Source organism: Eulemur rufifrons, chromosome 8, assembly GCF_041146395.1.
Source record: "Eulemur rufifrons isolate Redbay chromosome 8, OSU_ERuf_1, whole genome shotgun sequence".
NCBI lineage: Eukaryota > Metazoa > Chordata > Mammalia > Primates > Lemuridae > Eulemur > Eulemur rufifrons.
In genome coordinates this window covers 845,835-858,740 of record NC_090990.1, presented here as the reverse complement: position 1 = coordinate 858,740, position 12,906 = coordinate 845,835, and the positions used below count along the sequence as shown (strand labels likewise).

The window sequence follows — 12,906 nt, the reverse complement described above, 5'->3', positions numbered from 1 at the left end:
AGGAGGCTGAGGACTGTCCCCCAGGTCCAGGACTGGGGTGCGTCCCGCTGAGAGTTCCCTGTTAGGGGCGCGTGGGACATGCTGCTGGCACTCGGCCCGTCTGGGTTGGTTACTTGGGTTGGTCGGGACCTGGGACTTTCGGCCTGAAATGAGCCGGCCTCGCAGGGGTCTGGGGGTGGCGGGTGGACACGGGGAAGGTGAAGGTGATGAGCGGGGCCGGGGTTGGGGCGGGGCCAGGAGCCGGGGCGGGGCTGGAAGCGGAGGCCTTGGCTGGAGCCAAGGAGAGGAGCCGGGGGCGGGGCGCTGCGGGGAGAAGGCGGGTCGGGGGCGTCCCGGGGGCGGGGCCCGGGCTGGGGTCCGGGCTCGGGGCGTGCCGGGGGCGGGGCGGCCTTTCCAGCTCTCCGCTCTCCCCGCCCCCTGCGAGCGTCCCGCGGGCTGGAGCCAGGCGCGCAGCTCTCGGCTCTGCCACTCCGGGCGCAGGCGGGAGGCTGGGCCCTCCGCACCTGCAGCGATCTCGGGCACCTGTGGCTGCCCTCGTGCGCCTCCCGGCCATGGTGCGCGAGGAGGCGGAGGCTCTGAGGGGCCGCCGGGGTCGCCTGTGAGCCGGGGCCGGAGCAGGGACCCGGCGCGGGGCCGCGCGCGATGCCTGTCCGAGCGGAGGCGAGGGCGGCGGGGCGCGCGGTGGCCCTGGCGCTGCTGCTGCCGCTGCTCCCTGCCGTGCCGGCCCGCGCGCCGCTGCCCCCGCTGCAGCCCAGCATGTGAGTAGGGGAGCTGGGAGGGCTCGGCGGGGCGTGGAGCCCCCGGCCCCTGGGCGGCCCGCCGGGACCCGGCTCGAGGCTTTGTCCCCTGGAGCCCAGAACAATGGGCTCTTTGCTTTAACTGGGGAGGGGGTGGCTGAGACACAAGGTTCCAGGGTTGGGTCTGGGGCCCTTCTGCGGCGGGGGCCCCTCGCCGCCTCTCCCCCTGCTCTCCCCCTCCTCTGCTCTGCGATGTGGGTGGGTCTTGCAGGCTCAGGCAGATGCTGCGCTTCGGGAGAGGTGAGGAATCTGGGCCCCTTTCCGGGCAGGGTCCCGCTCCGGAGCTGGCTTGGAGGAGGCAGAACGAGCAGCGTGTTCCCACTTCCCTCCCGAGCCTGCTGGGGTCTGGGGGCCTTCGCAGGGCAGGCTGTGTCCAGACGGGGAGCAGGACGGAGGGAGGTGGTCTGTGTGTTCCACACGTGCGCTCTGGGCTGTGGGAGACGGAATTTGGTGCCAGAATGGGCAGGAAGAGAGGGTCAGGGCGCCAGCCGAGATGAATTTAATTTTGAAAGACGATTCCCCGGTGGGGCCGTTTGGCGGTCTCTCTCAAACAGCAAACCAGCCCTGTGTTGCCTCAAAAGAAAACTGGAGTGGAGGAGGAGGAGTGGGGAGACTGCCGGCGTGGTGCAAAGGCCCTGGCAGGGCCTCCTGTCTGACAGCCCCGCCCCCACTCAGGGGCCACCGGAGGTGTTCTCTGGCCACCCGCCCCCTTCCAGCACTGCCCCAAAGGACCTGGCCCCGGAGGGCCCCAGCCACGTACCTGGCCGTGCAGGACAGAGCTGTAGCTCCCTGGAGGCTGAGAGGACAAGCTTCCACATGGAGCTGGGGGAGTCTGCACCCCCAGGACCCCCACTCTGGGTCCCACTGTACTCCAAGAAGGAAGACTTCCTTGTGGCCTTTGCAAAGGAGTGCTGTCCCTGGGCTGGGGCCTTTGCATCCAGAAATGTGAGCGGCCTGAGTCTTGACTCCTGGTGACTTCTCCGGGGCATTCCTCTGTCCTGCGATCCCAAGGAGTTTGTTGGAGGGGCACTGCAGCTCAGAAGGGACACCGTTGGCCGTGGGCTTCCAGGGGCACAGGCACCCTGGAGTCCCAGGGTGGGCACATGCCCAGCAGAGGTGGATGGACGTCTGCTGAGAGAGGCCGCTGCCACTAGTGTGCTGTGGAAGCCAAGGGCCCTTCCTGGCCCCCTACCCACTGGCCCAGCTGCCGGGGTCTCTGCGAGGGCAGCCGGCGGTCTGTTTTCCCGTGTTCTGCCTGCGCACCCGGGGCCCCGGGACGCTCTCAGTGAACCAGCAGGAATGGATGGTGTGAGAGAGTCGTCTCTTCCTGCTTCCTGCCCTCCTTTCTCCCTGCCCTTCACTGCCCGAGCCCCTCCTGGGTCTCCTCCCACCCCCTCCGCGGTGAAGTGGCAGCTGCCGGTCTGGGGCTGTGCCCCTCGTCTTGGCTCATGGTCTATCCACCTGGGGCCTCTATTCTGTTGGCCTCACGTGTGTGAGTCTGAGTTCCACAACGGCTGCAGGTGCGTCATCCACAGACCTTTTGTCTCGTAAACAAGCACCTGGCAAGTGCCTGGACACGCAGTAGGGCTGCAGTGGGCGGCGGCTGTTTTGAGCAGGGAGGAGGTGGGCGCCGTGGGCGGGAGAGGTGCCAGAGTTGCTTTTGCTCCCCTCACTCCAGAGGAGCAGGCGAGGGTCGTACGTAGGATGTGCTTGGTCTTTGCGGGTCCTGTCCGCCCTTCCCTTCCAGAGAGATCTGAGCCGGCAGAGCCTGGCTTGGGGCAGCTGCACCCCTGCTGGCGGTTTTCCCGAACGTTGGCTGCTGAGTTTAAACAGTGCTGACCTCCTGTGAGTGCTAGAAGTCGCGGGCCTGTGTGGGAGGCAGGGGGTGCGGTGGGGGGTGTCCCACTTACTGGAAGCCCAGATGCCCCAGGACCCTGATGAGTCTGCCAGGGTGGTGCGGATGGTTCTTTGGCCCTCACTGGTGGAGCGCATGTCCGGATTCAGCGCTGTCCCTGGAGGAGGCAAAGCTTATCCATCTATTTATTTTTGCCTCTGAAGTGAATTTCTGCTGCCGTTGGAAGAATGGCTTGCCTTTCTGTCCTGGGGCCTGGGCCGTCTGCTGACCACATGCGGGGCCGGCCCAAGGCAGCTGGCCGGGCTTCCAGGAGCAGGTCTGGGACAGGGAGACAGATCGCCCATGTGCTGACACTCTGGCTTGCCCGGCTAGGACATTTCGGGGATGTGTCTGCTTCATGGCACTGGGCTTGCGGCTGTGCTGAGAAACCGCCTGTGCTTTGCAATGAGCACATTGTATTGAGGGCTCCCCCCCACTCCCCCCCAGGGCAGGCCGGGCCTCTCCACACGCAAGTCCTGTCTTGCAAGTAGCTCTGTGGACCCACTGGCCCGAGGGCTGAAACAGCCCCTTTCTCTGATCCTGAGGCATCCTCCGGGGGCCTTCAGAGGCTGCTCGACCACGCTGGGGAGTCAGGGAGTGGACCTGTGCTTTGAGTGGCCCGTAGCAGCCATCCTGGGGCTCCCCTTTGGGCAGGCCCTGCGCCCCACCTGTCCTGGGTGTCGAGGCTGTGAGGTGCAGGGGAGGGGCAGGACCCCCCACCAAAGCCAGCTGCTGTGTTGGGCACTGCGTGTGTGTGTGGGGGGCACTGCAGGCGGAGTCTCCTTTAGTGGGAGTCAGCCACAGTGTCCGGGGGGGCCGAGGGCAGGAACTGGGCTCCCCCCATGCTGGCTGCACCCAGGCCTGGGTGTTTGGAGGCGATCTGGGGGTAAAAATGGAGCCTTTAAAAGCAAACGTGAGGGAGACAGTCCTGAACGAACCACCCTTGTCCCTGCGGTGTGTCCAGGGCTGCCATCAGCCAGGCTTGGGAGCCAGTGAGGCTGGCTGCCGCCAGTCCTGGGTCCTCCTCACCCTGGGGGCTGTCACTGGGGCCCAGGATAACTGCCCACCCTGCAGGAGCCCAGCTCTGCAGGGAGCAGATGGCCCAACAGCAGGGATTGAGTCCCCCTCTGGCCACGCTGGGTCTGCCTGGTGGTTTGGGCATTGTCATTCCTCCCCTGGGCAGGGAGCAGGATCCAGCCACGAGGGGCAGAAAGGCCTGTGACTGTGACCCGGCCAGAGGTCGGGGAAGTATCTTACTGGGCTCTCCTGGACCTACGTGGGGCTGTGGTCAGGTTTCTTTTTTTCCCCTCCTCTGCCCACCCTCCCCGCGTCTTCCCACACGGGGAGGCCGCCACGGCGATGCTGTGCGTCTGACAGTCCTTCCAGTGCTCACCCTCCTCCCTTGAACATCAATCCTCAATGTTGCTGGGCTCAGGCAAGGGCCGTAGGGGTCTGAGTCTGCCCAGGGGCCGTGTGCAGGGACGGGGTGAGAGCGGGCAGCCGTGCCTGGCCTCTGGGCGGGGCGGCTCGCTGAGGTCTCTGAGGTCCACGCTGACTGTGGTTGGAGCCAGAGGCCTCCTGGGCATGGCAGGGGCGCTCATGCTCTGGGGAGAGCCGTGGTGGGGGAGGAGTTCCTGGGGACATGCAGGGCGGACCAGGCGGGCAGGGCTTGGAGAGTGACCGGAGAGAATGTGCTGGAAGGCTGCAGGGCAGGCCCAGGTGGGGTGCGCAAGGGGTCTTGAGGAGTCCTTCCGCATTGTCATCTCACGGGTTAGCGGCAGCCAAGGTCACTGAGGTTTGAGGAGGGCCAGGAGGGACAAGGAGGCCCTTCCGGGAGGGCCCCCAGCCCTTCCCCGTCTCCTGCCACTCCCCGGCTTGGCCAAGGGCCAGGTGGGACATTCCTCCTCCCGCCGGCCCTGTGGCAGAGGTTCGGTAACCTGCCATCCTGCAGACGGTCACTGGGGAGCGAGGTTCAAGCCCAGGCTCTGGCACGGGGACCTTGCTGCCAGCTCTAGTCTAGAGGGTCTCCAACTTGAGCACACATCAGAATCCCCCCTCGGGCTTGTTAAAAACAAGTCATTGTTGAATCCCTATGGAACGCCGGGTCCCACCCCCAGAATTCCAGATTTCTGGGTCCAGGGTGGGGCCCCAAAATGTGCATTTCTGACAAGTTCCTGGGAAAGGCTGCTGGTTCTGGCCCCGGGACCCCACTTTGAGAACCACTGCAGGACGCTACCGGCCACAGAGCCTGTCGCTCGGGGGGCTGGAGGGACCCATCTCGCGTTCTGTCCTGTAACACGTGTGAGTTCTTTAAAGTTGGCTCTTGCCCCAAACTCGATACTGTCACACGAAAGCCTGACTTTTTGATTTTCAGGCGGACAGTGTATCTGTCGGTGGGAGGGAGACAGAGCAGCAGCTCCCACGAGGGGCCAGGGCGGGGTCTGCACAGAGGTGTGCGGTGGCCTGCGGGTGCGAAACCGCAGCAGGCGCAGACTCCAGCCCTGGGGGGAAGGGTGCTGGGGGGGCGGATCCTGGAACCCAGAGCGAGCGGAGTTGCGGCCTGGGCTGGGGAGGCAGCCCCCTCAACCACCCCTCACCCCCCAGGAGGGACATATCCCATGGCTTTGCTCTCCTCCCAGCCCCCAGCTCCTGCTGGCCTCCCATTGGCCAAACCCAGCCAGCAGCCTGAGAGTGGTGTATGTGTGTGTGTGTGTGTGTGTGTGTATGTGTGCACGTGTGTGTGTGTGTGTGTGTGTGTGTGCGTGTGTGTATGTGTTGCAGGATGTAATCCACAGAAGTCAGCCTCCCGGAGCACAGAGCAGGGTGGGGGAGGAGAGAGTGGCCCTGGGGGTCTGTGGCTCTGTCTGTCAGTGCTGTAGGCTGGGGTCAGGAATAAGGCCAGGAAGGGTGGAGGCAGGGACCCCCAGGCCAGAACCCAGCCCCAGGAAGGCTGAGGAGGCCCTTCCCTGGGGATGGGACCCTCTGTCCATGATCCACCCTCCTGCCCTGCCCTTCTCCCCAAATTCTCACCTAGGATCCTAGGCCCTCGACATGGCCCCTGGGGAAGGCAGAAGAGGTCTGGCCTTTAGTCCTGGCTCTACTTGTCAGTAGCTGGTGACTTTGAGCAGACTACGAGGGGTCACTGTCACCTCCTCCCTGGGGAGTTGGGGTGATTTGACCATCTAATGTCCAGAAAGGGCCGGTGCTGGGCACTGAGGAGGCTCTTCTGAGCTGAGTTGCCTCTTCCCTGTCTCTCCTTGTGGGCTTGTGGAAGTCCCGCTCTCACCCCAGAGTGGGTTTTCTCCCTGGTGCAGGAAGAGGCAACTGCAGAGCCTTTCTGACCCCACTCTGCGGTGGCAGAGCCCCATCCCTCCTGCCCAGGTGGCCATGGAGGCTGCGAGGCTGCAGTCACAGGTCCCATCGGGGAGTTCACGGGGAGCCTGACCCCGCTTGGCCAGGTGGCTCTGCCCTGCCCTGTGCCCGGAGGCCCTCACTCTGCAGCCACCTGGACTGGGCTCCAGGGATGACGCTGCCTCCACCCTGGGAGCTGTGGGAGGGGCCAGGGCAGGACTTCGGGCGCAGGAGGTCTCTGGCAGGATGTGTTCAGCAGCAGCCCTGGCTTCCCGCGGACCTGACTGGGGGCCTGGAGCTGGCCTCTGATCCTGGCCACCGTCTGTCCCCTTCACTGGTGGGCAGCTGGAGACCCTGCCCGCCCAGGGGGCAGATTCCTGCCCATTGCTGCTTTCATCTCGCTGGCTGCCGAGTTGGGTCTGCGCTTTCCCGACTTGTTCTGCAGGGTGGGATGGGCTGCAATCAGAGGGCACAAGCTCCCCACCCAGCACGAGCCCAAGGGAAGGAGGAAAAATAAAGTCTTCCGTTTGGAGAGCATCCGTCTGGGGGCGGCTGGCCCCGGGCCAGGGTGGCCGGATGGGGCAGGCAGAGTCCAAGTGCTGAGCCAGGGGGCCGGCCCGCCTGTAAGGGGACCTCACACAGGGCATGCGTGGAGGGTGGTGACAAGGTGGGACAGTGCCCCTGTATCCCCAGGCGAGCCGGGACCTCAGGTAGGGAAGTTGGGGGAGGGGGGTGGCCGGGGGTGGGAGGGGCTCTGGTGGGGGACTTGCCAGGCTGGCTGTGTCCCCAGCATGGAAGGCAGACTCTGGTCCCTGCAGGGTGCACCAGCCCTCATCCTGGGGAGTGAGCCCAGAGCCTGGCTGGGCAGGACGAGCCTCTTCCCTCCCTCAGGGGCCACGTGGAGTCCTGTGGCCCCCAGACTTCACCCAGCACAGGGACACTAGCTCTGAGCCCCTGTCCTCTTCCGGAATTTGCTCTGTGGAGACACCTTTGCCCTCAGTCAGGGCAGGCTCCCGGGCTGTGGGAGGGTGTGGAAGGGATGTGGGGAGGGTTGGGGTGGGAGGGCAGGAGGACTCGGGACCCACCCTGCGCCTCATCCCCGCCTTGCCCATCCAGTGAGGGCAGGGGGGTCTGTGGCAGGGACCGCGGGGGGCTAGCAGCAGCGCCGAGGCAGTGCACAGGACACGTGGGGCATGCTGTGGCTGTCGTTCCTTTTCCCTCTGAGCTCCCTTCCCCCTGAGCCTGGGCTCCGTGGTGGGCCTGGGGTGGCCACGAGTCTGGACCCCACCCCAGACGGGCCGACATCGAGGACAGGAGTTCCGGAGGGGCGGTTGCCAGCCGGGTGTTGGTGGCTGAGGCGCTGACTGTCTGTGTCCTTGTCCCAGGCCCCACGTGTGTGCCGAACAGGAGCTGACCCTGGTGGGCCACCGCCAGCCCTGTGTGCAGGCCTTCAGCCGCGTGGTGCCCGTGTGGAAGCCCGGCTGCGGGCCGCAGGCGTGGTGCGTCGGCCAGGAGCGCAGGTACGTGCTGGGGACCCCTGGTCCCATGGGTGGGGCTCTGCTCACACCAAGGGCAGCACTGACCTCCTGGGAGCTGGGCGCCTGGGGCTGGGGCCCCGTCCTCATCTCAGGGACACCTGCCCCCCCCCACCTCATCTGAAGCCCCTCCCCGAGGACAAGGCCTCTCCTGGCCCCCTGGGGTGAGGCTGCCCTGGAGGGGACTCCCAGGCTGTGGCACTGTCCTGCTTAGCCGTGCACCTGGGCCCTTTGTGAGGGTGGGGGCCCCGTGAGGAAGGAGGGTGCCCTGCTGGGGAGGGCGCGGGCCACGTCGGAGGGTGAGCCGGGTGCACGTCCTGCCGAGTCCTGCTGGGGATGCGCTGCCTGGCCCCCGGCCTGGTTCCCAAACCCGTGTGAAAGCGTTTATTGCTCAAGATTTTATTTCAAAATCAAACTTAAGGAGTGCCTTTGCATACCTCTCCGCTTTCATAGGCTCCGGTTCTGCCGGGCCTGTCCGATGGCAGAGGGGGTGAGGGAAGCTGGCGGCCGCCCCGTGTTAGGCGGAGGCTGTCGTGTGTCTGGGGGAGGGAGGCAGGAATGCGTGGCCTCAGATAAGGGTGTGTGTTCCGCTCCGCGGCCAGGGCTTTGGGGAGTAGCCGGGCCCGCTCCGAGCTGCTGCCGTGGGCGCGTGGCCCGTGCGGGGCTCCCACACCTGCTGTGCCTCTCCGGGCGCCGCTGCGGGACGCGGCTTTCGCGGCACATGGTTGTTTGCTGCACGGTTCGTAGGTGTTCAGGGGAGAGGAGGAGAAAACGCATTTGGGCTGCAACAGTGGTTCTCGGCTGGGGCGGTTCTGCCCTCCCCCGGGACACTGGCAAAGCCTGGGCAGGTTTGGCTGCTGAGGGGTGAGCCGGGAGGGCTGGGGGTGCTGCTCGGTGTCCCGCAGTCACAGGACAGCCCCTCCCCACCAAGTGACCCAGCCCCAGTGTGAGGAAAGCTGAGGTTGAGCGACCCTGAGCAAAAGAAGAAATCTCCCCTCACTGTTTTCCCCCAAACACGCATGTGTGTCCGAGCCGCACACGCCCGTGGGTGTATGTGCGTTTGCAAAGGGGAAATGAGGCCGCGTAAACCACAGCTCGTCCACGACTCATAGCAAAAGGGCTACTTCTGGAAGCAGCCGGAAGCCTCTGGGACCCCGGCTGGGGAACTCCCCGGGGCCGGCCATGCAGGTGACTCCTTGGCCTGCGGGCAGCGTGGGAGGCCCCAGCCTCCTGGCTGCGTGTCCAGGACATCCGTGGGGAATGTCCCCCTGCCCAGTCCCATGCTGCCCAGGCCACGTGTCGACAGGGGATCCCCGGCCACTGCTCGAGGTGTCTGGGACCCTTCAGCAACCCTCCCTCCCCAAGACGGCTGTTCTGCCTCGGCTTCCCTGGGGGACAGCTGTCCCATCCGCCTGGCTCTGGGGTGTGGCTGAGGTCCCCTTCGCTCTGTTCTCACCCCCGCCAACCGGAGTCCTCTCAGCACCCTGTGCCCGCGAGGTGCCCTGTGTGGTTCACCAGAACCAGCACCAAGTGGCGACGGGTGAGCCAGGCTCACGTCCGTGCTTCCTCTTCCTGTCCCCTGGCGGAGCTGAGTCCCACTATGCTCGCCTGGGGGATGTTTCCCCAAGTGTCCTGTCCAGACGTCCCTCCGGCAGCCGTCCCTGTGGGCCCTGGAGCAGCTGTGTCTAGGGCTTCCTCCTTCCCCACTTCCCGTCTGTCCAGACCGAGTGCGGCCCCCTGCACAGCCCCTTGGGAGCCCCCTTCCCTGACCCGGAGCCCCGCCCTTGCCTGTTGCTCGTGAGTCCCCAGTGCTTACAAGCCGAGTCCACGTGGAGCTGGTCGTGGCCCCAGCTGGGCTCTGGGGGGTGTGAAGGAGGTGGGTGCGTGCCATCCTAGCCTCCACGCAGCCACGCAGCAGGTCCTGGACACGGAGAGCCACTGCTGGATCTCAGCGAGGGCGCCCAGCCCCATCCCTGGGGAGGGCCCGGGGTGGGCAGCCCCACGGGGCCCAGGAACACGCTAGGCACAGAGTGGTGCCAAGAGGGGGGCTGGTGCCCTGGGGGCTCGTGGGTTTATCATGGGCTCCAGCCCAGTAGCCTGGTCTCAGCTTCTCTTCTCACCCGTGAGCTGGGCTGACAGCCCCTCCCGTGCCAGGGGCCATGCCCAGGACACCCTTCCAAGGCTGCCTGGCACAGAGCAGGGCTTGGAAGCTGGGTGCCCTCTCGCCTGGCCAGTGCACCTCACTGATGTGGTCTGCCTCCCTGGATCCGCCTGCTTGGAGAGAGCTGGGTCTCAGGAGGGTCCGGCTGCCTGTGCTTGGCCGCATCTTCTGCATCCTCTGCAAGGCAGCCACTAAGCTTTGTTTTCCAGATGAGGAAGTTGAGGCCCAGAGCGTCCAGGCGTCGTGGCTGTGGTCATGCAGGGAGTGAGTGGCAGGGCTGAAATGTCAACTCTGCTCTCTTTGACTCCACGGCCTGAGCGCTGGCAGTGAGGCACACAGCCTCCTGTTGAACTCCTATTCACCCTTCAAAACCTAGCTCACATATGCCCTCCTCTGTGAAGCCCTCCTGACCTCTCGGAGGCCAGTGGCTGCCCTCATGTCCCTGCATCTCTCTCCAGGGGACCCCAAGGCTTGAAGGCCCCCAGGGAACAAGGAGCAGCTGGGTCGGCTGGGCTGGGGTGTACGTAGCAGTGATGAACCTCCAGGGGAGGGGTGGGCATGGCAGGGAAGGGGGCTGCGGTCGATCTTGCCTCCTCAGAGTCAGCACTGGTTTAGGACCTGGCTCCAGAAGTGTCCCTGGGACTCGGTCGGGTTTGGCCCAAGTGTAGCAGGTGCTTATCTCAGCCAGGGGCCAGGTGATCGGGGCCTTGTCATTGAGTCCCCCCTGCAGGGCAGGGCAGGGACTCCCCAGGCACTGGCACGAGGAACACGCATCACCTCTTCTGCCTCGTGGCCTCACGCCTGGGCTGGCACCACAGCCAGGCCTCTCCGTTGCTGGTGACGGCAGCCAGTGACTCAGCCTGCAAGGCCAGCTTGGGACTTGTGTGGCAGGTGCCACAGCCAGGCCTGGAGGACGCCACGGATGTGGCTCTGAATGTCGGGCTTTGCCCACTGCATGACGGTGCCAGCTCGCGTGGCTTTGCTGTCAGGGCCGGGTCCCTGCCTGCTTGGCTCACAGCTCCACTTTCTTTAGCGACCCTTCTGCATAGAGAACTTTCTGGTGCATTGGAGCAAGTTGCAAAGGGGCTGGGAGCCAAGGGTGAGAGGTGGCAGCTCTGTACCCCACAAAGCAAGTGTACCCCAACTCTGCCCCTGGACAGACAGGAGCCACCTCTTCTCCTGAGCTCTGTGGGGGGGGGGAGGTCACAGGAAGGACCCCAGCCAGGTCCTCAGGCTGGGTGAGCCCCAGCAAGGTGCAGAGCCTGCCTACGACTCAGTTTCCCCACCCGGATTGCAGCTGGGGTGTGGGTTAAGTGTACCCGGCCAGGCCCGAGTTTGGCTGCTGTGTGGTGGCTCCTGCCGCCGTGTCCCCTGCAGTCCAAAGGGCAGTGGCCTGTGGCGTTGGGGCTGCTCTCTGGCCGTGGAGGCTGCTGCGGCCACAGGCAGGGCGTGCGGGGTGCGGGGGGCTCTGCCTGGCCCAGAACAGGAGAGGCTGTGACCACACCCGAGAGGCCAGACGCGGCGCCCGGGGGTCTCACTGTCAGTCCTGGCAGGCATTTCCCAACAAGCCCGACGGCCAGCACGGGCCTTCCCAGGCTGGGAGCTCCTGGCGAGGAACGAAGTCCAAGAGAAGGAAGGGTGGAGGAGGGAGGGGACCCAGGGCATGGAGCCGCCACACGTGTCCCTCCTGCTAGGTGCACACTCCCTGCACTGCAGCCTCCACGGTGGGACGGCAGCTGCGGAAGGCAGAGAAGTGGGCGCCGTGCGGGCCTGGCAGCCTCGTGCCCCCGCCCTGCACCCCAGGCCTGCGTGCAGCAGCTCCTGTGGCGGCCGCAGCCTGAGGGAGCTGGTGCTGGCTGCAGGGGACCGAGGTTTTCCTCGGGGGGCCGTGGGGGCTGCAGGCAGAATGGCGCTCTCCGTGGGTCTTTCCCTCTAGGGGGATGGGGGTGGCCGGTGACCGAGGGAGTGGCACGTAGCCCAGCACCGCCGCAGCCGGGGAGAGGGGATAAATATTTACGACGCAAGGGCCGTCGCTCCCAGCCGCCAGATATTGTTCACCGCCGCGGTCGGTTTCTGTCCAGGCAAGTGGTTTCATGTCCTGCCAAAGTGGTGTTTTGCAAGGCGCTCCCAGAGTGGCTGTGTGTGCGGTGCGTGCACGCGCACACGCTCCCCCGCCGGCCGCCGCCCTGTTTGTTTGTGGGGTTGGGGTCCTCAGGGCCACCTCCGGCTTCCCACGCTCCAGCCGGGAGGTGTTTTGTTACCCAGAGACGGCCGCTCCCAGGGCTCAAGGGCCCTTGACCCAGTGGCTGTTGGCCAGGCCCCTGGTCACCGTCCCTAGAGACAGCGGCTGGGGGTGGGGAGGGCTGCTGGCTGTGGGGTCTGGAGGCTGCAGGGCAGGCCCGGGGATAGCCTGTCTTCCGTCCTCCAGGTCTGTTTCTGTCTCTCTCTCTCTCTGTCTCTGTCTCCCTCTCTGTCTCTCTCTGTCTCTCTCTGTCTCTCTGTCTCTCTCTGTCTCTCTGTCTCTGTCTCTGTCTCCCTCTGTCTCTGTCTCCCTCCGTCTCTGTCTCCCTCTCTGTCTCTCTCTGTCTCTGTCTCTGTCTCCCTCTGTCTCTCTGTGTCTCTGTCTCTCTCTGTCTCTGTCTCCCTCTCTGTCTCCCTCTCTGTCTCTGTATCTCTGTCTCTCTCTGTCTCTCTCTGTCTCTATCTCTCTCTGTCTCTGTCTCCCTCTGTCTCTCTGTGTCTCTGTCTCTCTCTGTCTCTGTCTTTGTCTCCCTCTCTGACTCTCTCTGTCTCTGTCTCTGTCTCTCTCTGCCTCTGTCTCTCCCTGTCTCTATCTCCCTCCATCCTCCCCCAACCGCCCGCATCCTGCGGCTGGTTCTGTTATTGCAGAAACAAAGGCCTGGTCGCCATGGGACTTGGGCCGGTGCCAGGCGGTGACCAGGTATGAGTTTCCTGCCGCTGCTGTAACAAATCCGGACAAACCAGGGGCTTGGAAACAGCAGGCGTTTGTCTTCTCTCAGCGCAGGGGCCAGAGGCCCGCGATCGAGGTGTGGGCAGGGCTGGTTCCTGCTGGTGGCCGCGAGGCAGCGCCTGTCCCCGGCCTCCCCGCAGCTGCTCGCACTGCCGCAGTCCTCATGCCGTGGCCGGCAGACGCATGGCCCAGTCTCT

At 65.4% G+C, this 12,906-nt stretch overlaps 1 protein-coding gene across 1 annotated transcript in view; it reads left to right on the top strand.

Annotated features, from left to right (window-relative positions):
* The first annotated feature begins 642 nt into the window (after positions 1–642).
* The window catches only part of MEGF6 (multiple EGF like domains 6), a 94,197-nt gene continuing 81,933 nt past the window's right edge, over positions 643–12,906 (top strand). Inside the window, exons 1-2 of the mRNA XM_069477262.1 lie at positions 643–758; positions 7,428–7,562. Of these exons, the coding sequence (XP_069333363.1) occupies positions 643–758; positions 7,428–7,562 (251 nt within the window). The remainder of the gene's footprint in view (positions 759–7,427; positions 7,563–12,906) is intronic.